This window comes from Tachyglossus aculeatus, chromosome 22, assembly GCF_015852505.1.
Source record: "Tachyglossus aculeatus isolate mTacAcu1 chromosome 22, mTacAcu1.pri, whole genome shotgun sequence".
Taxonomy (NCBI): domain Eukaryota; kingdom Metazoa; phylum Chordata; class Mammalia; order Monotremata; family Tachyglossidae; genus Tachyglossus; species Tachyglossus aculeatus.
The window spans coordinates 38,256,662-38,282,516 of NC_052087.1; the positions used below are offsets into that span (position 1 = coordinate 38,256,662).

Genomic DNA, 25,855 nt, shown 5'->3' on the forward strand with positions numbered 1-25,855 from the left:
GTGCAGCTGAAACTGCTGCTTCTCCTTCCACGTCAGGGAAGCAGCATGGCCTAGGGGAAAGAGCACGGGGCTGGCAGCCAGAGATCCTGGGCTCTAATCCCAGCTCCGCCACTTTTCATTCAATCGTATTTATTAAGCGCTTACTGTGTGCAGAGTACTGTACTAAGCGCTTGGGAAGTACAAGTTGGCAACATATAGAGACGGTCCCTACCCAACAACAGGCTCACAGTCTAGAAGGGGGAGACAGACAACAAAGCAAAACATGTGGACAGGTGTCAAGTCGTCAGAATAAATAGAAGTAAAGCTAGATGCACATCATTAACAAAATAAATAGAATAGTAAATATGTACAAGTAAAATAAATAAAGTAATAAATCTGTACAAACATATATATAGGTGCTGTGGGGAGGGGAAGGAGGTAGGGAGGGGGGGGATGGGGAGGGGGAGAGGAAAAGGGCCTCAGTTCCCTCATTTGGTACCTGTTCTCCCTCCTACTTAGACTGTGAGCTCAATGAGGGATGGCTTCAGTGCCCCACCTGATTATCTTGAACAGTGCTGGATACATAGTAAGCACTTAACAAATACCATTGTTATTCTTCTCCTTAGTAGTTCCCATCCTTCCTCTCCCTTCTCTCCCCACTGCCTCGCTTGCCGCAACCTCACAGTTGGTGGGGGTCAAGGCCAGTTCCACATGGAAAGCAGCATGGCCTAGTGGATAGAGCACAGCCCGGGAGTCAGAAGGACCCGGGTTATATTCCTGGCTCCACCATTTGTCTCCTACGTGACCTTGGGTAAGTCACATCACTTCTCTGGGCCTCCATTCCCTCAGCTGTAAAATGGGGGTAAGACTGTGAGCCCCATGTGAGTCATGGACTGTGTCCAACCTGATGAGCTTGCATCTATCCCTGCGCATAATAATAATAATAATAATGATGGCATTTGTTAAGCGCTGTTCTAAGCGCTGGGGTAGACACAAGGTAATCAGGTGGTCACAGTCTTAATCCCCATTTTACAGATGAAGTAACTGAGGCACAGAGAAGTTAAATAACTTGCCCAAAGTCACACGGCTGACAAGTGGCAGAGCCAGGATTAGAACCCACGCCCTCTGATTTCCAAGCCCGGGCTCTTGTCACTAGGCCACGCTGCTTCTCTGTACAACACTGTACAGTACTCCGCTTAGTACAGCGCAAGTTGTCCCAGGCGGGCCCTGGGCCGGAGCAGGGCCCTTCTTTCGCACCTCAGCCGGCGGCCTCTACCTCCACACTGAGTTTTTTTCCCTCCTCCTTCTTCCCGTTGCAGGTCGCCACTCTCTGGAGTTCCCTCAGGGCCTTCTCCGGTTTGCCCGTCAAAACCAGCCAGCGCACGGACTCCGCTATCCACCTGCGTGAGAGGAGAAGCAGAGAGTCACCGGACAACAGCGGAGCCAGGTTTCCTCGCCCTCCTTCCAATCAATCAATCAATCAATCGTATTTATTGAGCGCTTACTGTGTGCAGAGCACTGTCCTAAGCGCTTGGGAAGTCCAAGTTGGCAAGTTGGCAAGTTGGCAAGTTGGAAGCGGCCCCCTTCCACTCCCCTCCCCACCCCCACGGGGCCCCGGAGGGCCGCAGAGACTCCCCCCGGGGTGAAAAACAAGATGCAGCACTGCAGATTTCATGGTGTTTGAACTCGGCCAAACTTTGGACTTTTGCTTCTCAGTGCCAGGGCAAACTCTGACTTCCATTCTTCCTTTTCCAAAAGCAATTTCTGGCTGGGGGCCGTGTTGTTTCTCGGATGTCTATCTCAGCTGGGGAGTTCAGTTCCCCCGCAGAACTGCTGGGTATGATTGAAGCCGGCCGGGCCGGGCAGGTGGGAGAGGGAGAGCTGGAAGGAGCTCAAATGGGCCAAGCCGGGCCGGAGAGGAACGTGCGGGGAGGTTTCAGACGGGGAGGGCCTTTCTCGAGTGCTGGTCACCGGGGCCCGGTTGCCGCTGAGCTTGGAGCCAGGCTGGAAGCAGAATGTTCCAGAGGAAGTGGCCCCCCTGTCATGTTTTCCCTGCCCATGCCTCTCCCTGTCCTTTCCAATAACAATAATTGTGGCATTTGTTAAGCGCTTATTATGTGCCAGGCATTGTACCAAGAGATAATAATAATAATGATGGCATTAATTAAGCCCTTACTATGTGCAAAGCACTGTTCTAAGCGCTGGGGAGGTGACAAGGTGATCAGGTTGTCCCACGGGAAGCTCACAGTCTTCATCCAATATTTTCCAGATGAGGTAACTGAGGCCCAGAGAAGTGAAGTTTAAACTGTGAGCCCACTGTTGGGTAGGGACTGTCTCTATATGTTGCCAACTTGTACTTCCCAAGCGCTTAGTACAGTGCTCTGCACACAGTAAGCGTTCAATAAATACGATTGATGATGATGATGAAGTGACTCGCCCAAAGTCACACAGCTGACAATTGGCAGAGCTGGAGTTTGAACCCATGACCTCTGACTCCAAAGTCCGGGCTCTTTCCACTGAGCCACGCTGAAGAGATGGGGTGAATACAAGCAAATCAGGTTGGAACCAGTCCCTCATTGCTTCATTGCTTTTACAGATGAAGTAACGGGGCCCAGAGAAGTGAAGTGAGTTGACCAGGGCCACACGGCAGACAACTGGAAGAGTCAAGATTAGAACCCATGACCTTCCAACTCCCAGGCCTGAGCTCTATCCACTATGCCATGCTGCTTCTGCTGGTCTCGGTGCCTGGGGTGGAAGGAGGCTCAGGATATCATGGTCTGAGGCCACACGGAGCAGGGAGAGTGACCCCACAGGGATGTGGGGATGGGGGGTGAGCTAGTGGTCTCTCTCAGGCCAGCCCCGGGGGATGATAATATCTTGAATTTTCTATAGCCCCATGTTTTTCCAAAGGGCCTTCACATTGCGTATAATAATAATAATAATTGGCATTTGTTAAGCGCTTACTATGTGCAAAGCACTGTTCTAAGCCCTGGGAAGGATACAGGGCGATCAGGTTGTCCCATGTGGGGCTCACAGTCTTAATCCCCATTTTACAGATGAGGTAACTGAGGCCCAGAGAAGTTAAGTGACTTGCCCAAGATCACACAGCAGACATATGGCAGAGTCGGGATGCGAACCCATGACCTCTGACTCCAAAGCCCCTGCTCTTTCCACTGAGCCATGCTGCTTCTCTGAATAGAGTTTGTTGTCTTCATGTGTTGTCTACATATTTATAAATTATAAATTATAGATTATTTATATCAATGTTTGTCTCCCCCTCTGGACTGTAAGTTTGTTGTGGGCAGGGAACGTATCTACCAGCTGTGTTATATTGTACTCTCCCTAGTGACTTGACACCTGTCCATGTGTTTTGTTTTGTTGTCTGTCTCCCCCTTCTAGACTGTGAGCCCGTTGTTGGGTAGGGACTTGTACTTCCCAAGCGCGTAATCACTTAACTTCTCTGTGCCTCGGTTCCCTCATCTGGGGATTAAGACTGTGAGCCCCACGTGGGACAACCTGATCACCTTGCATCCTCCCCAGCGCTTAGAACAGTGCTTTGCACATAGTAAGCGCTTAACAAATGCCATCATTGTTATTATTATTATTGCAGTGCTCTGCACACAGTAAGCGCTCAATAAATACGAATGAAAGAATGAATGAATAGTGCTTAGTGCAGCGCTCTGCACATAGTAAGCTGAAGCAGCATGGTGTAGGGATACAGCACAGGCCTAGGAGTCAGAAGGTCATGGGTTCTAATCCTGGCCCCGTCACTTGTCTGCTGTGTGACCCTGGGCAAGTCACTTCACTTCTCTTGGCCTCAGTTACCTCATCTGTAAAATGGGGATTGAGACCATGAGCCCCCAGTGGAATAGGGACTACGTCCAACCCGATTTGTTTGTATCCACCCCAGTGCTTAGTACAGTGCTTGGCACATAGTAAGTGCTTAACAAATATCATCATCATCATCAATAGTATTTATCGAGCGCTTACTGTGTGCAGAGCACTGTACTAAGCGCTTGGGAAGTACAAGTTGGCAACATATAGAGACAGTCCCTACCCAACAGTGGGCTCACAGTCTAAAAGGGGGAGACAAAGAACAAAACCAAACATACTAACAAAATGAAATAAATAGAATAGATATGTACAAGTAAAATAAAAAAATAAATAAATAGAGTAACAAATATGTACAAACATATATACATATACAAATACCATAATTATTATTATTAATAAATATAACTGAATGTTCGATTACTTAATTCAATTCTCTGCAGGCCAGAAGCACTCAATAATAATTATTATTATTATTATTATGGTATTTGTTAAGCTCTTACTATGCGCCAGGCACTGTACAGAGCCCCCCGCCCCCGGCCCCAGCAGAGGATCCGTGGTCTGGGCCGCCCCCAGACCTGCCCTGCAATCTTCCCTGTAAATTAGCCAGAGTGGGGCCTAATAGAAAGAGCATCCATCGGCCTGGGAGCCAAAGGACTTGGGTTCTAATCCCATCCATAATGCTTACCTGTTGGGTGACCTTGGGCAAGTCATTTAACTTCTCTGTGCCTCAGTTCCCTCATTTACAAAATGGGGATTCATTCATTCATTCAATCGTATTTATTGAGCGCTTACTGCGTGCAGAGCACTGTACTAAGCGCTTGGGAAATACAAGTTAATTAATTCAATACCTGTTCTTCCTCCTACTTAGACTATGAGCCCCAAGTGGGGCCTGACTATCTTGAATCCACCCCCGTGCTTAGGACAACCCTGGACACAAAGTAGACACTTATCAAACATTATTATTAGCATGGCCTAGTGGCAAGAGCTCGGACTTGAGAATCAGAGGACATGGGTTCTAATCCCGGCTCCGCCACTTGTCTGCTGTGTGACCTTGGGCAAGTCGCTTCACTTCTCTGGGCCTCAGTTACCTCATCTGTAAAATAGGACTTAAGACGGTGATCCCCACCTGGGACAACCTGATTACCTGGTATCCACCCCGATGCTTAGAACAGCGCTTGGCACACAGTAAGCGCTTAACAGATAGAGAAGCAGCGTGGCTCAGTGGAAAGAGCACGGGCTTTGGAGTTAGAGATCAAGGGTTCAATCCCAGCTCCGCCACTTGTCAGCTGTGTGACTTTGGGCAAGTCACTTCACTTCTCTGGGCCTAAGTGACCTCCTCTGTAAAATGGGGATGAAGACTGTGAGCCCCCCGTGGGACAACCTGATCACCTTGTAACCTCCCCAGAGCTTAGAACATTGCTTTGCATATAGTAAGTGCTTAATAAATGCCATTATTAATGTTATTATCATTCATCCACCTTATGACTGGGGGCAGAGAGAGACCTATCCACTGGACGTTTCTCCGACTGGGTTCCCCCAGAGCTTCCCTCCACCTTCTGCTCCCATCTCCCCTCCTGAAGAGCCCCTGGTTGCTGACCTGCAGAAAACCTGATTGGATCTGAAGGCTTAAAGGTTCAGCTTTCTCCTCTCAGCAGAATGCCCAGGGTTATTATCTTTAACAGGGACTCATCTCCTGCTGGGCAGATTGGGGGGAGATGGGCAGGCTGGCTGGCTCCATCCAGAACACGAGAAAAGCAAACGGGTCCTGGGGGCCCCCCAGAATCCCTCCCCTCTAAAGGGCTCCTTACTTGTGGGACTTGTTGTTTTATCCCCTCGCTCGGAGGTCTTGGACAAGGAGTGCACTACCAGCCCGTCCAGTAAATAGAAGGGTCAAGAAAGGGACTGGGAATGGGGGGGATGGAAGAGAGGCTCAGCGGGTAGGGGAGAGGCTAGAGAAGATGCTGGGAAAGTCCAGGAAAGGAAACTCCAGAGAGTTAGATGGCAGAAGTTCCCAGGAGCCGTAAGTTCAAGGGCGGGGGCCCCGGGCCTATTAGAAAGTGCTCCTGAATGGGTTCATAGGGGCATTCATTCATTCATTCATTCAATCATATTTATTGAGCGCTTATTGTGTGCAGAGCACACTTGGGAAGTACAAGCTGGCAACATATAGAGACGGTCCCTACCCAACAGCGGGCTCGCAATCTAGGAGGGGGAGACGGACAACAAAACAAAACATATTAACAAAATAAAATAAATAGAATAAATATGTACAAATAAAATAAATAAATAAATATGTACAAACATATATACATTTATACAGGTGCTGTGGGGAGGGGAAGGAGGTAAGGGGTAGGTCCTTCTGTGTGTGAGTATTTATTCTATTTATTTTATTTTGTTAATATGTTTTTGTTTTGTTGTCTGTCTCCCCCTTCTAGACTGTGAGCCCACGGTTGGGTAGGGACCGTCTCTATATGTTGCCAACTTGTACTTCCCAAGAGCTTAGTACAGTGCTCTGCACACAGTAAGCACTCAATAAATACGATTGACTGAATGAATGAATGAATGGATGAGTCTGGTTGTCTGTGTGTGATAGTGGCTGCTGTCATGCTTAGATACCTGTGTGAGTGTGAGTTTGTATTTGTGAGAGACTGGGTGCTGCCATGCTTGGGAACGTGTACAGTGCCTGGCACATAGTAGGTGCTTAACAAATACCATCATCATTATTATTATTATGTGAACATTTGTGTGTGTGTCTGCATAGGGGTGTGAGAGTGGGTGTTGTCATGCTGAGGTGTGTGTGAGGGTGTGGGTGCTGCCAATGCTTAGGAACATGTGAATGTGTGGTGTGTCTACAAAGATGTGTGAGGGGGGGTGTTGCCATGCTTAGGAACATGTGAATGTGTGGTGTGTGTCTGTGTGTCTGCATAAGTTTGTGAGAGTTGCCATCCTTAGGTATATGTGTGAATGTGAGTGTGTGTGTGTAGGTGCTGCCGTGCTTAAGCACATGCGGGAGCACATGTGTGTGTGCATATGTGTGTGAGAATGCCCTCCCTCCACACATCCGCCGAGCTAACTCTCTTCTTCCCTTCAAAGCCCTACTGAAAGCTCACCTCCTTCTGGAGGCCTTCCCACACTGAGCCCTCTTTTTCCTCTCCTCCTCCCCATCTCCCCGGCCCTACCTCCTTCCCCTCCTCACAGCACCTGTCTATATATTTGTACAGATTGATTCCTCTATTTATTGTACGTGTACATATTTACTATTCTATTTATTTTGTTAATGCTGTGCATTTAGCTTTAATTCTATTTGTTCTGACGACTTTGACACCCGTCTACATGTTTGGTTTTGTTGTCTCTCTCCCCCTTCTAGACTGTGAGCCCGTCATTGGGTAGGGACCGTCTCTAGATGTTACCGACTTGTACTTCCCAAGCGCTCAGTACTGTGCTCTGCACACAGTAAGCGCTCAATAAATACGATTGAATTAATGAATGAATGAGAAAGAGTTGAAGGGACCTTTGTTTTCCTTTATGTGCTTTGTGGTGCCCAGCGCACCGAGAGGGCTCGGTACAATAAATATCAATCGAATATTTTTAGTAACAATAAAATAACCTTCCTGGGGGAAAGGAATCCAGCTGGTTCCAGGTGCAGGCAGGGACCCGAACAGAGGATGGTTTCAAAGCGGAGTGGGGTTAGACGGCAGGGCCAGAGACAAGACTCTCCCTTGCCCGTTCACATCTGAGCCCCCTTTTTCCTCTCCTCCTCCCCATTCCCCCGGCTCTACCTCTTTCCCCTCCCCGCAGCACCTATATATATGCTTGTAAAGATTTATTGCTCTATTAATTTTACTTGTACATATTTACTATTCTATTTATTTTGTTAATGATGTGCGTCTATATATGTATAGATATATGTATATGTATGTATATGTATACATATGTATACATACATATACAGATATATAATAATAATAATAATAATAATGGCATTTGTTAAGCGCTTACTATGTGCAGAGCACTGTTCTAAGCGCTGGGGGGGTTACAAGGTGATCAAGTTGTCCCATGTGGGGCTCACAGTCTTAATCCCCATTTTACAGATGAGGTAACTGAGGCTCAGAGAAGTTAAGTGACTTGCCCAAGGTCACACAGCAGACATGTGGGGGAGTCAGGATTCGAACCCATGACCTCTGACTCCAAAGCTGGTGCTCTTTCCACCGAGCCACGCTGCTCCTCTATATGTATGTATATGTATATATATATGTATGTATGTATATGTATATATATACCTGTATATATGTATATATGTCTGTACATATTTATTACTCTATTTATTTATTTATTTATTTTATTTGTACATATCTATTTTATTTATTTTATTTTGTTAGTATGTTTGGTTTTGTTCTCCATCTCCCCCTTTTAGACTGTGAGCCCACTGTTGGGTAGGGACTGTCTCTATATGTTGCCAACTTGTACTTCCCAAGCGCTTAGTACAGTGCTCTGCACACAGTATGCGCTCAATAAATATGATTGATTGATTGATTGATCAATCTAGCTTTATTTCTGTTTATTCTGACGACTTGACACCTGTCCACATGTTTTGTTTTGTCGTCTGTCTCCCCCTTCTAGACTGCGAGCCCGTTGTTGGGTAGGGACCGTCTCTAGATGTTGCCAACTTGTGCTTCCCAAGCGCTTACTACAGTGCTCTGCACACTGTAAGCGCTCAATAAATATGATTGAATGAATGAATCTATTCCCAGAGGGGACAAGTAACCAGCAGCCATTTTGAGCTGGAAACTGAACCAAAGCCGCCTCCTTCGGCCCGACCACCAAGGCTTCCCGGGCGGGCAGCCCGGACCACCTCGCCGGTGTTGTTTGGATACTTTGCCCATCCCGCGCGATGCCCCGGTGTCAGGCCCAGGCCGGGGGCTCGAGTCTACAACCCTACCCCCCCCACCACCTGGAATCCCGGGAATCTCAGAACTTCCGGGGATGGTTGGGGGCTCCCAAATCCCCTGGGTTGTGGGGGGGCCCTCAGGCACTTACCAGATGCACAGGAAGAAGATGAAGAATGGGACCGACACCGCCAACTGCAGCCAACGCCACTCTGGGATGGCGTAGGCCAGGCCGGGCAGGATGAACTGCCCAAGGGTGTAACAGTACCCAGTCAGCGTCGACTGGATGGCACGCACCGACATGGGCACCCACTCTATACCTGGAAGGGACATGATAATAATAATAATAATAATAATAATAATAATAATAATAATAAAACTGTGGCATTTGTTAAGCGCTTACTATGTGCCAAGCGCTGGGGTGGGTACAAGCTAACCAGGTTGGACACAGTCCCTGTTCCGCATGGGGCTTATAGTGTTAATTCCCATTTTACAGATGAGGGGTACAGAGAAGTGAAATGACTTGCCCAAGGTTACACAGCAGACAAGTGAGAAGCAGCGTGGCTCAGTGGAAAGAGCGCGGGCTTGGGAGTCAGAGGTCACGGGTTCTAATCCCGGCTCCGCCACTTATCGGCTGTGTGGCTGGGGCAAGTCACTTCACTTCTCTGTGCCTCAGTTCCCTCATCTGGAAAATGGGGATGAAGACTGTGAGCCCCATGTGGGACAATCTGATGACCTTGTATCTCCCCCAGTGCTTGGCACATAGTAAGCGCTTAACAAATACCAAAATTCTCTTCTAGACTGTGAGCCCATTATTGGGTAGGGACCGTCTCCATATGCTGCCAACTTGTACTTCCCAAGCGCTTAGTACAGTGCTCTGCACACAGTAAGCACTCAATAAATATGGTTGAATGAATGAAAATGGCAAAGAGCAGATATATATGGGCACTGAGTGTTGACACCTCCCCCGTCCATCCCCGTTCATCTACCCCTTCTCATCCTGCCCCACGCCCACCCCACAGTCCCCAGAAGCTCGATGTGGTTCACTCCTCCCCTGCCTTGGCCCCAGTTCAGGTGCCAGTGTAGGGAAAGGTGGCATCCCTTTATTGGCTGCCAGAGACGAGGCCAGAGGTGGGCAACGGCCTGGGTGGAAGGATAATAATAATAATAATAATAATAATGATAATAATAATAATAATAATAATAATGACATTTATTTAGCGCTTACTATGTGCAAAGCACTGTTCTAAGTGCTGTAAGGATGTCTTGGTTCTGCTTCAGCCTCAAACACTGGTGGTCCGTGAATGCTTTCTCCAGGAGCAGGGAGAAGGGAGAGGGAGGCCCGTGACGTCTGGATTTCAGTTAGTTGCCTGGAGTTAGGGACTGGTTGTTTCTCTTAGGTGTTAAGCCTCCTCATGTTCCTCATTTGGTGCTTTAAGACCATCCCTGCTCCCCAGGCAAGGAGTCCTTCTTAGGAGGCCCCTCCGGGTGGGGGTAGGGGCAGGATCTGCCACACCTCTGGGTCTACTCTCCCCAATCCTGCCCTTATCCAAGGGGGTACAGACTGTGAGCGCACTGTTGGGTAGGGATCGTCTCTATATGTTGCCAACTTGTACTTCCCAAGTGCTTAGTCCAGTGCTCTGCACACAGTAAGTGCTCAATATATACAATTGAATGCACGAGTGAATGAATGCTCAGGGTCAGGCACGAGTGATGGGATTAAGTTTACGGCAACCACCGGCAGGGATTTTGCCCAACCGAGCTGCTTGCCCAGGGACCCAATGGGTGGGGTCCGTGTCACTGCTCAGACAGTGGCCTTTTTTTCATGGGTCCAGTGTTCTGCAGTGTGGACCACCACTGCCCCTGAGGCCCTGGGGCTCTGTCATTTTGGATTCCACCATTTCTGGGCCCCACACTCCCCACGGAGGCCCCTGGCTCTCAAGCAGAGGGAGTCGATAATAATAATAATAATAGTATTTGTTAAGTGCTTACTATGTGCAAAGCACTGTTCTAAGTGCTGTGGAGGTTACAAGGTGATCAGGTTGTGCCACAGGGGGCTCACAGTTTTAATCCCCATTTTACAGATGAGGTAGCTGAGGCCCAGAGAAGTGAAGTGACTTGCCCAAAGTCACACAGCTGACAGTTGGCGGAGCCTGGATTTGAACCCATGACCTCTGACTCCAGAGCCTGTGCCACGCTGCTTCTCAGGCTCCGGCCTCCTCCTCCTGCTCTACTCCCACACGGGAGATGTGTCGGGGAGAGGGGCGGTGGCTAGGGGTGTGGGCTGTGGACTGCTCCCTGCTTGGGCTTTATGGAACTCTGAAATTATGGGAAAAAGGGCAATTCCGAACTAGTACCCGTGCCACCCTCTAGCTCATGGACTGAGGGTTGTCGAGGCCTGGTGTGTGGTGCGCATCCCTTTCCCACTCGCCCTCTTCTCCTCCCCAAAACTACTTCGGCACCAAGTCCGGTTACTACGAGGAGAGAGGTGGAAGGGCAGGGGCGGGAGAAGTCCGGCTTCTCCCCTTTCTCCTCACTCCTCCTGCCCCCTGAAACCTCCCCCATTCCCTGCCCTCTGGTCCCTGCCCCCTCGGCTTGGGCCGCCCCCGTTTGGATGTCGAGCGGGCCGGCCGGGGGAGGCAGGGAGACTCACATAGGATCGTCGTGCTCAGGCTGATCCCGGAAAAGCTGAAGCCATTGAGGAAGCGGAACACCACGTAGGCCGTGAGGTTGGGGGAGAAGGCGGTGCAAGTGCTGGTCACCGCCAACAGCAGGTAGCCCACGGCCAGGATCAGCTTCCTCCCAAACCTGCCACCGGAAAACAAGTTCGTGGGGCCAGCGAAAAGACCCCTGGGCTGGGTCAGGCGAGAACATGCTGAGGGCGACTGACACTGCAAGTTTCGGGGGTGAAAGGTCGACTCGGACAGGCGGCACGGAACAGGGTTTGGGTGGAACTCTGGCTCCCGGGACATCAGCGGGCCCATAATGGCTGTTTTCAAACAGGTTTACAATTAGGTATTTGGCTTAATGAATGACACTCTGTGACCCACCAGGCCCCTGAGCACCGGGAATCACTGAGTGCTCTCCAGCGTTTCGGGCCAGTGCCTTGTCCAGGTCGGCCCTGGCTCGTCCGGTCACCGCTGGACAGCCTGTGCCGTTCTAGCCAGTCTGGGGAGGGCTGGGCCTGGGACGTGGAGGAGGGTGAGTCCAGACCGGAGGAGCCCGAGTGAGCCACGGTGGGGACAGGAGCAGTGGGAGAGTCTGGACGGGGAAGGCTGAGACCGGCGAGGTCAAAGGAAGAGGCCATCCCTAGAGCTGGAAAGGGGAGTTGAGGCGGGGGTGGGATAGAACTAGGGAGTCCTTAAATAATAATAATGATAATAATAATTATGGTATTAGTTAAGCGCTTATCATGCACCAGGCACTGTGCTGAGCACCGGAGTGGATACAAGCAAATAGGATTGGACACAGTCCCTGTCCCACGTGGGACTCACAGACTCGATCCCCATTCTCAAGATGAGGTATCTGAGGCCCAGAGAAGTGAAGCGACTTGGCCGAGGTCACAGAGCAGACAAGTGGCGGAGCCGGGCTCTTCTCCTCAGTCCTCATAGCTGCCCTAAAGCTCCACGGGAGAAGGGGAGGAGGCAGGGTCTCATCCCTGATTTTGCAAGAAGGAAACTGAGGCCCAAAGAGAATAATGATAATAATTGTGATATTTGTTAGGCACTTCCTATGTGCCAGACACTGTACTAAGTGCTGGGGTGGATACAAGTAAATTGGGTTGGGCACAGTCCCTGTTTTGCATGGGACTCACAGTCTTAATCCCCATTTTACAGATGAGGTAAACTGAGGTACCGAGAAGTGAAGTGACTTGAGAAGTGGGGAGAACCTGGTTCCGGAGCCCAAGGTGAGAGTGAACCCCGGAGCCAGTTCATCTCCCCCTTCTAGACTGTGAGCCCGCTGTTGGGTAGGGACCGTCTCTATATGTTGCCAACTTGTACTTCCCAAGTGCTTAGTACAGTGTTCCGCATACAGTATGTGCTCAATAAATACGATTGAATGAATGAATGAATGAACGAATCTCTGGCCAAAGTTCTCTTCCCTCCTCCGGAGCTAAACTCCCGGAAGGTAGGGGTTGGAGGAGGGAGGCCAGTCTGTGGTCGCGGGGGACACTGGTTGAAGGGGTCAGATCCAGGAGGGGGCCCATCCCTTTCACCCCCAAAGCCCCGCTCACCTGTCGGACAAGGGTCCGAACACGATCCCTCCGATCAGCACGCCTGCCATGTACACGGACTGAGCCATTTCCTTCAGCTTCCGGGATTCACACACCAGGTCCCACTGCCAGAGAGAGCTGGACTGAGTGTTGGAGAGGACACAGGGCCAGGCCAGGGCCCGTCCGGGCTTCTTGGCCTCGATGCTGCAGTCAATTCCTTCTGATCTCCCCCTACCACTGCCCGCCGTTTTTGTCAGTCACAGTCAATCTTACTCCTTTGGTGAACTCATTCGCTCCCACGGCTTCAACTATCATCTCTACGCTGATGACACCCAAATCTACATCTCCGCCCCTGCTCTCTCTCCCTCCGTCCAGGCTCGTATCTCCTTCGGCCTTCAGGACATCTCCATCTGGATGTCTGCCCGCCATCTAAAACTCAATATGTCCAAGACTGAACTCCTTATCTCCCCTCCCAAACCCTGTCCTCTCCCTGACTTTCCCGTCACTATAGACGGCAATGCCATCCTTCCCGTCTCAAAAGCCCGCAAATTTGGTGTCATCCTTGACTCCACTTTCTCATTCACCCCACACATCCAATTCGCTGTTCTCACCTTCTCAACATCGCCGAGATCCGCCCTTTCTTCTCCATCCAAACCACTACCTTGCTTGTTCAATCTCTCATCCTAACCCAACTGGATTACTGCATCAGCTTCCTCTCTGATCTCCCATCCTCCTGCCTCTCCCCACTTCAGTCTATACTTCACTCTGCTGCCCAGATTATCTTTGTACAGAAACACTCTAGGCATGTCACTCCCCTCCTCAAAAATCTCCAGTGGTTGCCTCTTAACCTACGAATCAGGCAGAAACTCCTCACCCTGGGCTTCAAGGCTGTCCATCCCCTCGCCCCCTCCTACCTCCCCTCCCTTCTCTCCTTCTCCAGCCCAGCCCACACCCTGCACTCCTCTGCTGCTAACCTCCTCACTGGGCCTCATTCTCGCCTGTCCCGCCGTCGATCCCTGGCCCACGTCCTTCCCCTGGCCTGGAATCCCCTCCCTCCACACATCTGCCAAGCTAGCTCTCTTTCTCCCTTCAAAGCCCTACTGATGATGATGATGATGGCATTTATTAAGCACTTACTATGTGCAAAGCACTGTTCTAAGTGCTGGGGTGGTTATAAGGTGATCAGGTTGTCCCACGGGGGGCTCACAGTCTTCATCCCCATTTTACAGACGAAGTAACTGAGGCACATAGAAGTTAAGTGACTTGCCCAAAGTTACACAGCTGACAAGTGGCGGAGCCGGGATTTGAACCCATGACCTCTGACTCCAAAGCCCATGCTCTTTCCACTGAGCCACGCTGCTTCTCCCAATAATGGTATTTGTTAAGCGCTTACTATGTGCAAAGCATTGTTCTAAGCACTGGGAAGGTTTTAAGGCGATCAGGTTGTCCCACTGGGGGCTCACAGTTTTAATCCCCATTTTACAGATGAGGTAACTGAGGCCCAGAGAAGTGAATTGACTTGCCCAAAGTCACACAGCTGACAGTTGGCAGAGCCGGGATTTGAACCCTTGACCTCTGACTCCAAAGCCCATGCTTTTTCCACTGAGCCATGCTGCTTCTCCAAGCAGCTCTTCTATTAAGAGCTCCCCTCCTCCAGGAGGCCTTCCCAGACTGAGCCCCCTTTTCCTTTCCTCCTCCCCATCCCCCCCCACCCTACCTCCTTCCCCTCCCCACAGCACTTGTATATATTTGTACAGATTTATTACTCTATTTATTTTACTTGTACATATTTAATACTCCATTTTGTTAATGATGCACATATAGCTATAATTCCATTTATTCTGATGGTTTTGACACCTGTCTACATGTTTTGTTTTGTTGTCTGTCTCCCCCTTCTAGACTGTGAGCCCGTTGTTGGGTCGGGACCATCTCTATATGTTGCCGCCTTTCCTCTCCAAGCGCTTAGTACAGTGCTCTGCACACAGTAAGTGCTCAGTAAATACGATTGAGTGAATGAATGAATTTATTGAGTACTTACTTTACTAAACACTTGGGAACCCGATTTGCTTGTATCCACTCCATTGCTTAGTTCAGCACCCGGCATATAGAAAGTGCTTATAAATACCACAGTTATCTCTATAGACTGTAAGCTCTTTGTGGGCTGGGAATGTGTCAGTTTATTGTTATATTGCACTCTCCCAAGTGCTTAGTACAATGCTCTGCATGCAATAAGCGTTCAATAAATACATTTGAATGAATGGGAGTACAGTACAACAATAAACAGATAAGTTCCCTGTCCAAAACGAGTTTAGTTTTGCCTCTGCAGTTCCACTGTGGCTGTGTTTTGGAATGTGGCCCTTCTCATCCAGACTTCCTCTTTGTAACCAGCAGCTGCTAGCTCAGCCCACAATCAATCAGTCAATGAATCCTATTTATTGAGCGCTTACTGCGTGCAGAGCATTGCCACTTGTCTGCTGTGTGACTCTGGGCAAGTCACTTTATTCCTCTGTGCCTCAGTTACCTCATTTGTAAACTGGGGCTTGAGACTGTGAGCCCCACATGGGACACAGACTGCGTTCAACTGTATTGGCTTGTATCCAACCCAGAGCTTAGTACAGTGTCTGGCGTTTAATAAATACCATTATTATTATTATGACTGGGGCCATGCCAGGAGGAGTCTCCCCACACTGTCCTCATCCCCTATCCCCACCCTGATACACTTCTGTAGTTTAAACCTCTTTTCTCCCAGCTCCCCTCACCCTAGGAGGGCTTTGCACAATCATACCTTGTTTATTCTGGGGTACTTTTATGTCTTTCAAAGTGCTTGCACATCAGTAATCTCATTTTACTCTCACAACATTCCTGTGAGATAGGGAGAAGCAGCTCTTACCATCCCCATTTTATTTTGTCCACTTCAAGTTTATCCTTGCAGGCTTTGACTCTGCCCTCTCCTCTGCCCGACAAAACTAATACTCTACGCTTATTGACACCCATGACCATTCATTCATTCATTCATTCAATCGTATTTATTGAGCGCTTACTGTGTGCAGAGCACTGTACTAAGCGCTTGGGAAGTACAAGTTTGCAACATATAAAGACAGCCCCTCTACAACTGTGGGCTTTCTAGAAGGGGGAGACAGACAACAAAACAAAACATATTAACAAAATAAAATAAATGGAATAGTAAATATGTACAAGTAAAATAAACAGAGTAATAAATCTGTACAAACATATACAGGTGCTGTGGGGAGGGGAAGGAGGTGAGGAGGGGGAGAGAAAGGATGGGGCTCAGTCTGGGAAGGCCTCCTGGAGGAGGTGAGCTCTCAGTAGGGCTCATCCCAGTTCCTCCACTTGTCTGCTGTGTGAACTTGGGCAAGTCATTTCATTTCCCTGGGCCTCAGTTCCCTCATCTGTAAGATGGATTGAGACTGAGCCCTATGTATAATAGGGCTATTTCCAACCCAGTTTTCTTATATTGACCCCAGTGCTTAGTACAGGGCCTGGCACAAAGTGCTTAGCAAGTGCCGTAATGATTTGAGAAGCCGCATAGCCTAGTGGCAAGAGCATTTATTCATTCATTCATTCAATTGTATTCATTGAGCGCTTACTGTGTGCAGAGCACTGTACTAAGTGCTTGGGAAGTACAAGTTGGCAACATATAGAGACAGTCCCTACCCAACAGTGGGCTCACAGTCTAGAAGGGGGATACAGAGAACAAAACAAAACATATTAACAAAATAAAATAAATAGAATAAATATGTACAAATGAAATAAATAGAGTAATAAATATGTACAAACATATATACATATATACACGTGGTCTGGGGAGGGGAAGGAGGTAAGGCGATGGGGAAGGGGAGGAGGGGGAGAGGAAGGAGGGGGCTCAGTCTGGGAAGGCCTCCTGGAGGAAGTGAGCTTTCAGTAGGGCTTTGAAGGGAGGAAGAGAGCTAGCTTGGCGGATGTGCGGAGGGAGGGCATTCCAGGCTAGGGGGATGACGTGGGCCGGGAGTCAATGGTGGGACAGGCGAGAACCAGGCACGGTGAAGATATTAGTGGCAGAGGAGCGGAGGGTGCGGGCTGGGCTGTAGAAGGAGAGAAGGGAGGTGAGGTAGGAGGGGGCGAGGTGATGGACAGCCTTGAAGCCCAGGGTGAGGAGATTCTGCCTGATGCGCAGGTTGATTGGTAGCCACTGGACCATCACCTTGTCCAGTTGTTCCAGACATTTAACTCTCTCCTAAGGCCCCCTATCCCCCTGCCTCCCCACTCTCTTGACCCCAATGACCTGGCTACCTACTTTACTAAGAAAATTGACACCATCATGTGTGAGGTCCCTAAAATCACCCCTGCCCCTCCTCAATCCCTCTCCCTTCTGGTCCCCTCTTCAACACTCCCATCCCTCCCAGCAGTATCTCTAGAGGATATTTCCTGCCTGCTCTCAAAAGCCCCCCTCCACCACCACATGCTCATCAGACCCCATTTCTTCCCACCTTAGAAAAACTCTTGCCCCCTCCCTTCTTCCCTCCCTAAAAGCCATCTTCAACAGTTAGCTCTCCAATGGCTTCTTCCCCACTCCTTTCAAACATGCCCGTGTCTCCCTTATCCTAAAAAACCCCTTCCTTGACCCCAGGGCTCCCTCCAGTTATCGCCCCATCTTCCTCCTACCTTTCCTCTCCAAACTCCTTTAGTGAATTGTCTACACCCATTGTCTCAAATTCCTTTCCTCCAATTCTCTCCTTGACCCCCTCCAATCTGGCTTTCATTCCCTTCACTCCACAGAAACTACCCTCTCAAAGGTCACCAATGATCTCCTTCTTGTCAAATCCAACAGCCTCTACTCCATCCTAATCCTCCTCGACCTCTCAGCTGCCTTCGACACTGTGGACCACCCCTTTCTCCTGGAAACGGTATCCAACCTTGGCTTCACTTACTCTGTCCTCTCCTAGTTCTCCACTTACCTCTCTGGCCATTCATTCTCAGTCTCCTTTACAGGCTCCTTCTCTTCCTCCCACCTCCTAGTTGTGCGGGTCTCTCAAGGTTCAGTTCTGGGTCCCCTTCTATTCTCCATCTACACCCACTCCCTTGGAGAACTCAATCACTCCCATGGCTTTGATTACCAACTCTATTTAGATGAAACCCAAATTACATCTCCTCCCCTGATCTCTTTCCCTTTCTCCAGTCCCACATTTCCTCCTGAATCAAGACAACTCTACTTGGATGTCCTCCCATCACCTCAAACTTACCATGTCCAAAACAGAGCTCCTTATCTTTCCACCCAAATCCTGTCATCACCCTGACTTTCCCATCATTGCAGATGGCCCCACCATCCTTCCTGTCTCACAAGCCCATAACCTTGACGTTATCCTTGACCCTCTCTGTCATTCAACTCACATATTCAATCCGTCACCAAATCCTGTTGGTCCTACCTTCATAAGTTAGCTAAAATTTGCCCTTTCCTCTCCATCCAAACTGCTACCACGTTAATACAATCACTTGTCCTGTTCCACCTGGGTTACTGTTTCAGCCTCCTTAGTGACCTCCCAGCCTCCTGTCTCTCCCCACTCCAGCACATACTTCACTCTGCTGCCAGGATTATTTTTCAACAAAAACATTCAGGACATATCAACCCGCTCCCCTCTTAAAAAAATCCAGTGTTTGCTCATCCACCTCTGTAATAAACAAAAACTCCTCCCCATTGGCTTTAAAGCACTCCATCACCTTGCCCCTTTCTCCTTCACCTCCCTTCTCTTCTTCTACAACCCAGACGACACACTTCAATTCTCTAGTGCTAACCTTCTCACTGTGCTTCGATAATAATAATAATGATGGTATTTGTTAAACACTTACTATGTGCCAAGCACTGTTCTAAGTGCTCAGGCAGATACAAGGTAATCAGATTGTCCCACGTGGGGCTCACAGTCTTAATCCCCATTTTACAGATGAGGGAACTGAGGCACCGAGAAGTCAAGTGACTTGCTCAAGGTCACACAGCATACAGGTGGTGGAGGTGGGATTAGAACCCACGTCCTCTGACTTTCAAGCCCGCACTCTTTCCATTAAGCCATGCTGCTTCTCTATCAGCAAGGAGTTAGTCAAAGCAGGATAGGGTAATAACTGGTATTTGTGAAGCGCTTACTGTGTACCAGGCACTGTACTTAACGCTGGAGTGGATACAAACAAATAATAATGATGACATTTATTAAGCGCTTACTAAGTGCAAAGCACTGTTCTAAGCTCTGGGGAGGTTACAAGGCGATCAGGTTGTCCCATGGGGGGCTCACAGTCTTAATCCCCATTTTACAGATGAGGGAACTGAGGCACAGAGAAGTGAAGTGACTTGCCCAAAGTCACACAGCTGACAATTGGTGGAGCTGGGATTTGAACCCATGACCTCTGACTCCAAAGCCTGTGCTCTCTCCATTGAGCCACGCTGCTTCTCCAAATCGAGTTGGACACTATCCCTGTCCTACGTGGGGCTCACTAGTTTCAATCCCCATTTTACAGATGAGGAAACTGAGGCCCAGAGAAGCGAAGTGACTTATCCAAAGTCACACCTCTCCTCGGGGTGACTCAGTGGAAAGAGCCCAGGCTTTGGAGTCAGAGGTCATGGGACTGTCTCTGCTGAGAGCTCACCTCCTCCAGGAGGCCTTCCCAGACTGAGCCCCTTCCTTCCTCTCCCCCTCGTCCCCCTCTCCATCCCCCCATCTTACCTCCTTCCCTTCCCCACAGCACCTGTATATATGTATATATGTTTGTACATATTTTTTACTCTATTTATGTATTTATTTTATTTGTACATATCTATTCTATTTATTTTATTTTGTTAGTATGTTTGGTTTTGTTCTCTGTCTCCCCCTTTTAGACTGTGAGCCCACTGTTGGGTAGGGACTGTCTGTATATGTTGCCAATTTGTACTTCCCAAGCGCTTAGTACAGTGCTCTGCACATAGTAAGCGCTCAGTAAATACGATTGATGATGATGATGTCTCTATGTGGTGCCAACTTGTACTTCCCAAGCGCTTAGTACAGTGCTCTGCACACAGTAAGCGCTCAATAAATACAATTGATGATGATGATGATGATGATGATAAATGCCATTATTATTATTATTATTATTATTACACCACGGACAAGTGGCAGAACCGGGATTAGAACCCATGATCATCTGAGTCCCAGGCCTGTGCTCTATCTACTCTGCCGTGCTTAGATCAGCGTAGCGGCGGTTTGGATCGATAGGAAAGGGTGGGTTTTTAACAATGTTGTGAAGGTAGAACCGACAGGATTTGGTGACAGATTGAATAGTAAGCGCTCAATAAATATGATTGATTGATTGATCGATTGATTGAATACGTGGGTTGGACGAGAGAGTTGAGTCGAGGACAGCACCAAGGTTACGGGTCTACCTGCACTCCCTGCTCTGAGCTGTCAGCCAGGGTGGATCAGATCCCTCTTGGGGCCGCCCCCACCCAGGGGGAGAGCTGGACATCAAAAATGTTTCTCTGCTCTCCCGACACCAAAGGGGTGACACCCCTAGGGGATGAGGTCCTGATGGGACCTGATGGGACCACCACAAGTCTGCTGTGTGACCTCGGGCAAGTCACTTAACTTCTCTGAGCCTCAGTTCCCTCATCTGTAAAAATGGGGATTAAGACTGTGAGCCCCGCGTGGGACAACTTGATCACATTGTATCCCCCCCAGCGCTTAATCACAGTCTTAATCCCCATTTTACAGATGAGGGAACTGAGGCACCGAGAAGTTAAGTGACTTGCCCAAGGTCACACAGGAAACAGCTGGTGGAGGTGGGATTAGAACCCATGTCCTCTGACTTCCAAGCCCGCACTGTTTCCACTAAGCCATGCTGCTTCTCTATCAGCAAGGAGTATCATCAATCGTATTTATTGAGCGCTTACTATGTGCAGAGCACTGTACTAAGCGCTTGGGAAGTACAAATTGGCAACATATAGAGACAGTCCCTACCCAACAGTGGGCTCACAGTCTAAAAGGGGGAGACAGAGAACAAAACCAAACATACTAACAAAATAAAATAAACAGGATAGAAATGTACAAGTAAAATAAATAAATAAATAAATAAATAGAGTAATAAATATGTACAACCATATATACATATGTACAGGTGCTGTGGGGAAGGGAAGGAGGTAAGATGGGGGGATGGAGAGGGGGACGAGGGGGAGAGGAAGGAAGGGGCTCAGTCTGGGAAGGCCTCCTGAAGGAGGTGAGCCCTCAGCAGGGCCTTGAAGGGAGGAAGAGAGCTAGCTTGGCGGATGGGCAGAGGGAGGGCATTCCAGGCCCGGGGGATGACGTGGGCCGGGGGTCGATGGCGGGATGGGCGAGAACAAGGTACGGTGAGGAGATCAGCGGTGGAGGAGCGGAGGGTGCGGGCTGGGCAGTAGAAGGAGAGAAGGGAGGTGAGGTAGGAGGGGGCGAGGTGATGGACAGCCTTGAAGCCCAGGGTGAGGAGTTTCTGCCTGATGCGCAGATTGATTGGTAGCCATTGGAGGTTTTTGAGGAGGGGAGTAATATGCCCAGAGCGTTTCTGGACAAAGATAATCCGGGCAGCAGCATGAAGTATGGATTGAAGTGGAGAGAGACACGAGGATGGGAGATCAGAGAGAAGGCTGATGCAGTAGTCCAGATGACATAGGATGAGAGCTTGAATGAGCAGGGTAGCGGTTGGGATGGAGAGGAAAGGGCGGATCTTGGCAATGTTGCGGAGCTGAGACCGGCAGGTTTTGGTGACGGCTTGGATGTGAGGGGTGAATGAGAGAGCGGAGTCGAGGATGACACCAAGGTTGCGGGCTTGTGAGACGGGAAGGATGGTAGTGCCGTCAACAGAGATGGGAAAGTCAGGGAGAGGACAAGGTTTGGGAGGGAAGACAAGGAGCTCAGTCTTCGACATGTTGAGCTTTAGGTGGTGGGCGGACATCCAGATGGAGATGTCCTGAAGGCAGGAGGAGATGCGAGCCTGGAGGGAGGGGAAGAGAGCAGGGGCAGAGATGGAGATCTGGGTGTCATCAGCGTAGAGATGATAGTTGAAGCCTGTTACTCTAGACAGTAAGCCTGTTGTGGACAGGGAATGTGATTGTTTATTGCTGTGCTGTTCTCTCCCAAGTGCTCAGCACAGTGCTCTGCACACATTAAGCGCTCAATAAGTACAATTGAATGGCTGAATGAATGCATTCCAGCCTCTGTACTGAGTACCTCCCCCCTCGTCCCCCTCTCCATCCCTCCGTCTTACCTCCTTCCCTTCCCCACAGCACCTGTATATATGTATATATGTTTGTACATATTTATTACTCTATTTATTTATTTATTTATTTATTTTACTTGTACATATCTATTCTATTTATTTTATTTTGTTAGTATGTTTGGTTTTGTTCTCTGTCTCCCCCTTCTAGACTGTTATCCCACTGTTGGGTAGGGACTGTCTCTATATGTTGCCAACTTGTACTTCCCAAGCACTTAGTACAGTGTTCTGCACACAGTAAGCGCTCAATAAATACAATTGAATGAATGAATGAATAAGTATGAGCCCCACGCAGGACAGGGATTGTGTCTGACCTGATTAACCTGTATCTACCCCAGTGTTTAGAATAGTGCTTGGCACATGGTAAGCGCTAAACAAGTTCTATAACTATTATTATTATAGTTATTATCCTACCTACAGAGAAGCAGCATGGCTCAGAGGAAAGAGCATGGGCTCTGGAATCAGTGGTCATGGGTTCAAATCCCGGCTCCACCAACTGTCAGCTGTGTGACTTTGGGCAAGTCGCTTAACTTCTCTGTGCCTCAGTTACCTCATCTGTAAAATGGGGGTTGACTGTGTGCCCCCCCTCGTGGGACAACCTGATCACATTGTACCCTCCCCAGTGCTTAGAACAGTGCTTTGTACTAAGTATTAAGTATTAATATTAATTAATAAGTATGAATTAAGTAAGCACTTAATAAATGCCATCATTATTATTATTATCTACTGCCAAGTCTAGAGAAGCAGTGTGGCTCAGTGGCAAGAGCCCAGACTTGGGAGTCAGAGGTCATGGGTTCTAATCCTGGCTCTGCCACGTGTCAGCTGTGTGACTTTGGGCAAGTCACTTCACTTCTCTGGGCCTCAGTTCCCTCATCCGTAAAATGGGGATGAATACTGTGAGCCCCACGGGGGACAACCTGATCATCTTGTATCTCCTGAGCGCTTAAAACAGTGCTTTGCACATAGTAAGTACTTAACAAATGCCATTACTATTATTATTCCCCCCCAGCGCTTAGAACAGTGATTTGCACATAGTAAGCGCTTAACAAATACCACCATTTATTTTATTTATTTTATTTTTAAGTCATTTAGCTCCTGCCATGGTCTTGCTGCTACCAGTCAGCTGGGAGGAAGGGAAGCCAGGACACCCGTGGTTGCTGCTGTCAGCATGGGGCTGCCTCCAGGGTATTTGTTGAGCGCTTACTACGTGTCGGGCACTGTATCGATCACTGGTAGAGATACGAACTAATCAGGTTGGACACGATCCCTGTCCCACATAGGGCTCACAGTCTTGATCCCCATTTTACAGATGAGGGAACTGAGGCCCAGAGAAGTGAAGGTCTCACAGCAGCAGACAAGAGGCAGACCCAGGATTGAAACCAGGGTCCTTCCAACTCCCAGGCCCGTGATTTAGCCACTAAGCTACACCGCTTCTCACGCTACACCATGTGGGCAGGGATCAAGTCTACTAGCTCTGAAGTTTCTGAACACAGTAAGTGCTCAATAAATACCACTGATATGTTGACTGATCGATTGATTTCTCTGTCCTCAAGAGGCAGGAAGTTTCTCAAGGCCGGGGTCTTGCCTCATTTTCCCCAAAGCCGCTAAAACAGTGCTCTGCTCCCAGCAGGGGCCCTATAGATGCTCTTCGTGATGCTGTCGATGGCCTGCTCAGTTTTGTTTGCAGTGTCTGAAGCCCTTCCAGTTGAGCGGGAACTGCAATCAATCAATCAATCGTATTTATTGAGCGCTTACTATGTGCAGAGCACTGTACTAAGCGCTTGGGAAGTACAAATTGGCAACACATAGAGACAGTCCCTACCCAACAGTGGGCTCACAGTCTAAAAGGGGGAGACAGAGAACAGAACCAAACATACCAACAAAATAAAATAAATAAGATAGTACAAGTAAAATAAATAAATAAATAAATAAATAAATAAATAGAGTAATAAATATGTACAGACTGGCAGGGCCAGAAGCTCCGGGGGAAGAGACCCCTGTAGCCCCCCAGGAGGGGCAGCCATGGCAACGGGGAGGTGGCGGAGGAGACAGCGGCAGGGGAAATCTGGCAGCAGCAAAGGAGGACTGGGTTTGGTGGCGGCAGTGGCAGAGGCGAGGCCATCCTGGACACATCCCCTCCCTCCTTTTGTGGTTGGATGAGTGTGTGTGTGCGTGCGTGGGTGTGCACATTGCGCACGTGTGTATATGCACACGCACACAAGCACGCAAGACTGGGTTCCCGCATCCCCTTTTGGCCTCTCGTACTTTTTTTCAAACGTTATTTGTTTAGCACTTACTATGAGCCAGGGACTGTACTGAATGTTATAGTAGATACAAGCTAATAAGGTTGGACACAGTCCCTGTCCCACAGAGAGCTCACTGTCTTAATCCCCATTTTACAGATGAGGGACCTGAGGGCACAGAGACATTAAGTGACTTAATAATAATAATCGTGGTATTTGTTATGCGCTTACTATGTTCCAGGCACTCTACTAAGCACTGGGGTGGATACAAGCAAATCGGGTCGGACACAGTCCCTGTCCCATGTGGAGCTCACAGTCTCAATTCCTATTTTACAGATGAGGTCACCGAGGCCCAGAGAAGTGAAGTGACTTGCCTGAGGTCACACAGCAGACAGGTGGCAGAGCCCAGACTTGGAACCCCAGGCAGGTTCAGCGCTGCTGGCCCCAATTTGGCCTCCCATTTTGCCACCAGTCTCCATCACGCCCGACAGAATCACACCTGTCATGGCCACGGCCCCCACTACCTCTCTCTCCAAAGGGCACCCTCTCTGGCTGCCCCTGGATTAAGATCATGAGCCCCACGTGGAATTTGGACTTCATCCAATTTGATTTGCTCATATCCACCCCAGCACTTAGTACAGTTCCTGGCACCTAGTAGTAAGCACTTAACAAATACCATTAATAATAATAATAATAATGATGGTATTTATTAAGCGCTTACTATATGCAAGCACTGTTCTAAGCGCTGGGGAGGTTACATGGTGATCAGGTTGTCCCACGGAGGGCTCACAGTCTTAATCCCCATTTTCCAGATGAGGTAACTGAGGCCCAGAGAAGTGAAGTGACTTGCCCAAAGTCACACAGCTGACAATTGGCAGAGCCGGGATTTGAAACCATGACCTCTGACTCCAAAGCCCGTGCTCTTTCCACTGAGCCGTGCTAGTAAGCGCTTAACAAATATCATCATCATTATTATTATCGTCCCCCGCTGGCCACGGCCATCCCCACTAGCATTCCACTTGGAATTTTTTATTTTAACTTTCAGCACAGGAGGAAAAGGGAGGAGAGCGGCTAAGAGTGATCTGCAGACCCTTACTCTTCGGGGACAAACGGGGCAAGTGAGGAGCCTGGGTTTCAAGTCGTGGTCCATTCATTCATTCATTCAATCGTATTTATCGAGCGCTTACTGTGTGCAGAGCACTGTACTAAGCGCTTGGGAAGTAAAAGTTGGCAACATAAAGAGACGGTCCCTACCCAACAGCAGACTCACAGTCTAGAAGGGAACACTCTGACCGTGCTCTCCCCTGGAGGCTGTTGGTGGTTGGGTGGGGAGGGGTCCCCATCTCAACAGGGGCCCTGTGGTCTGGGTGGGGCGATGTTGGGGTGAATCTGTGCCCTCTAGCTAAAGAGCTTTCTTCCTTATCCTCCTACCTCTGGCT

The 25,855-nt window shown here is 49.0% G+C and overlaps 1 protein-coding gene across 2 annotated transcripts in view; it reads right to left on the reverse strand.

Moving 5' to 3' along the window:
- Positions 1-25,855, reverse strand: part of LOC119943357 (solute carrier family 22 member 8-like) — a 51,434-nt gene that overhangs the window by 16,595 nt on the left and 8,984 nt on the right. Inside the window, exons 2-5 of one of the 2 annotated variants that reach the window (XM_038764282.1) lie at positions 12,934-13,037; positions 11,353-11,549; positions 8,851-9,019; positions 1,256-1,379 (exon numbers count right to left, since the gene is read on the reverse strand). In XM_038764282.1, coding sequence (XP_038620210.1) covers positions 1,256-1,379; positions 8,851-9,019; positions 11,353-11,549; positions 12,934-13,037 — 594 coding nt within the window. The remainder of the gene's footprint in view (positions 1-1,255; positions 1,380-8,850; positions 9,020-11,352; positions 11,550-12,933; positions 13,038-25,855) is intronic. The other variant, XM_038764283.1, reaches the window with a different exon arrangement.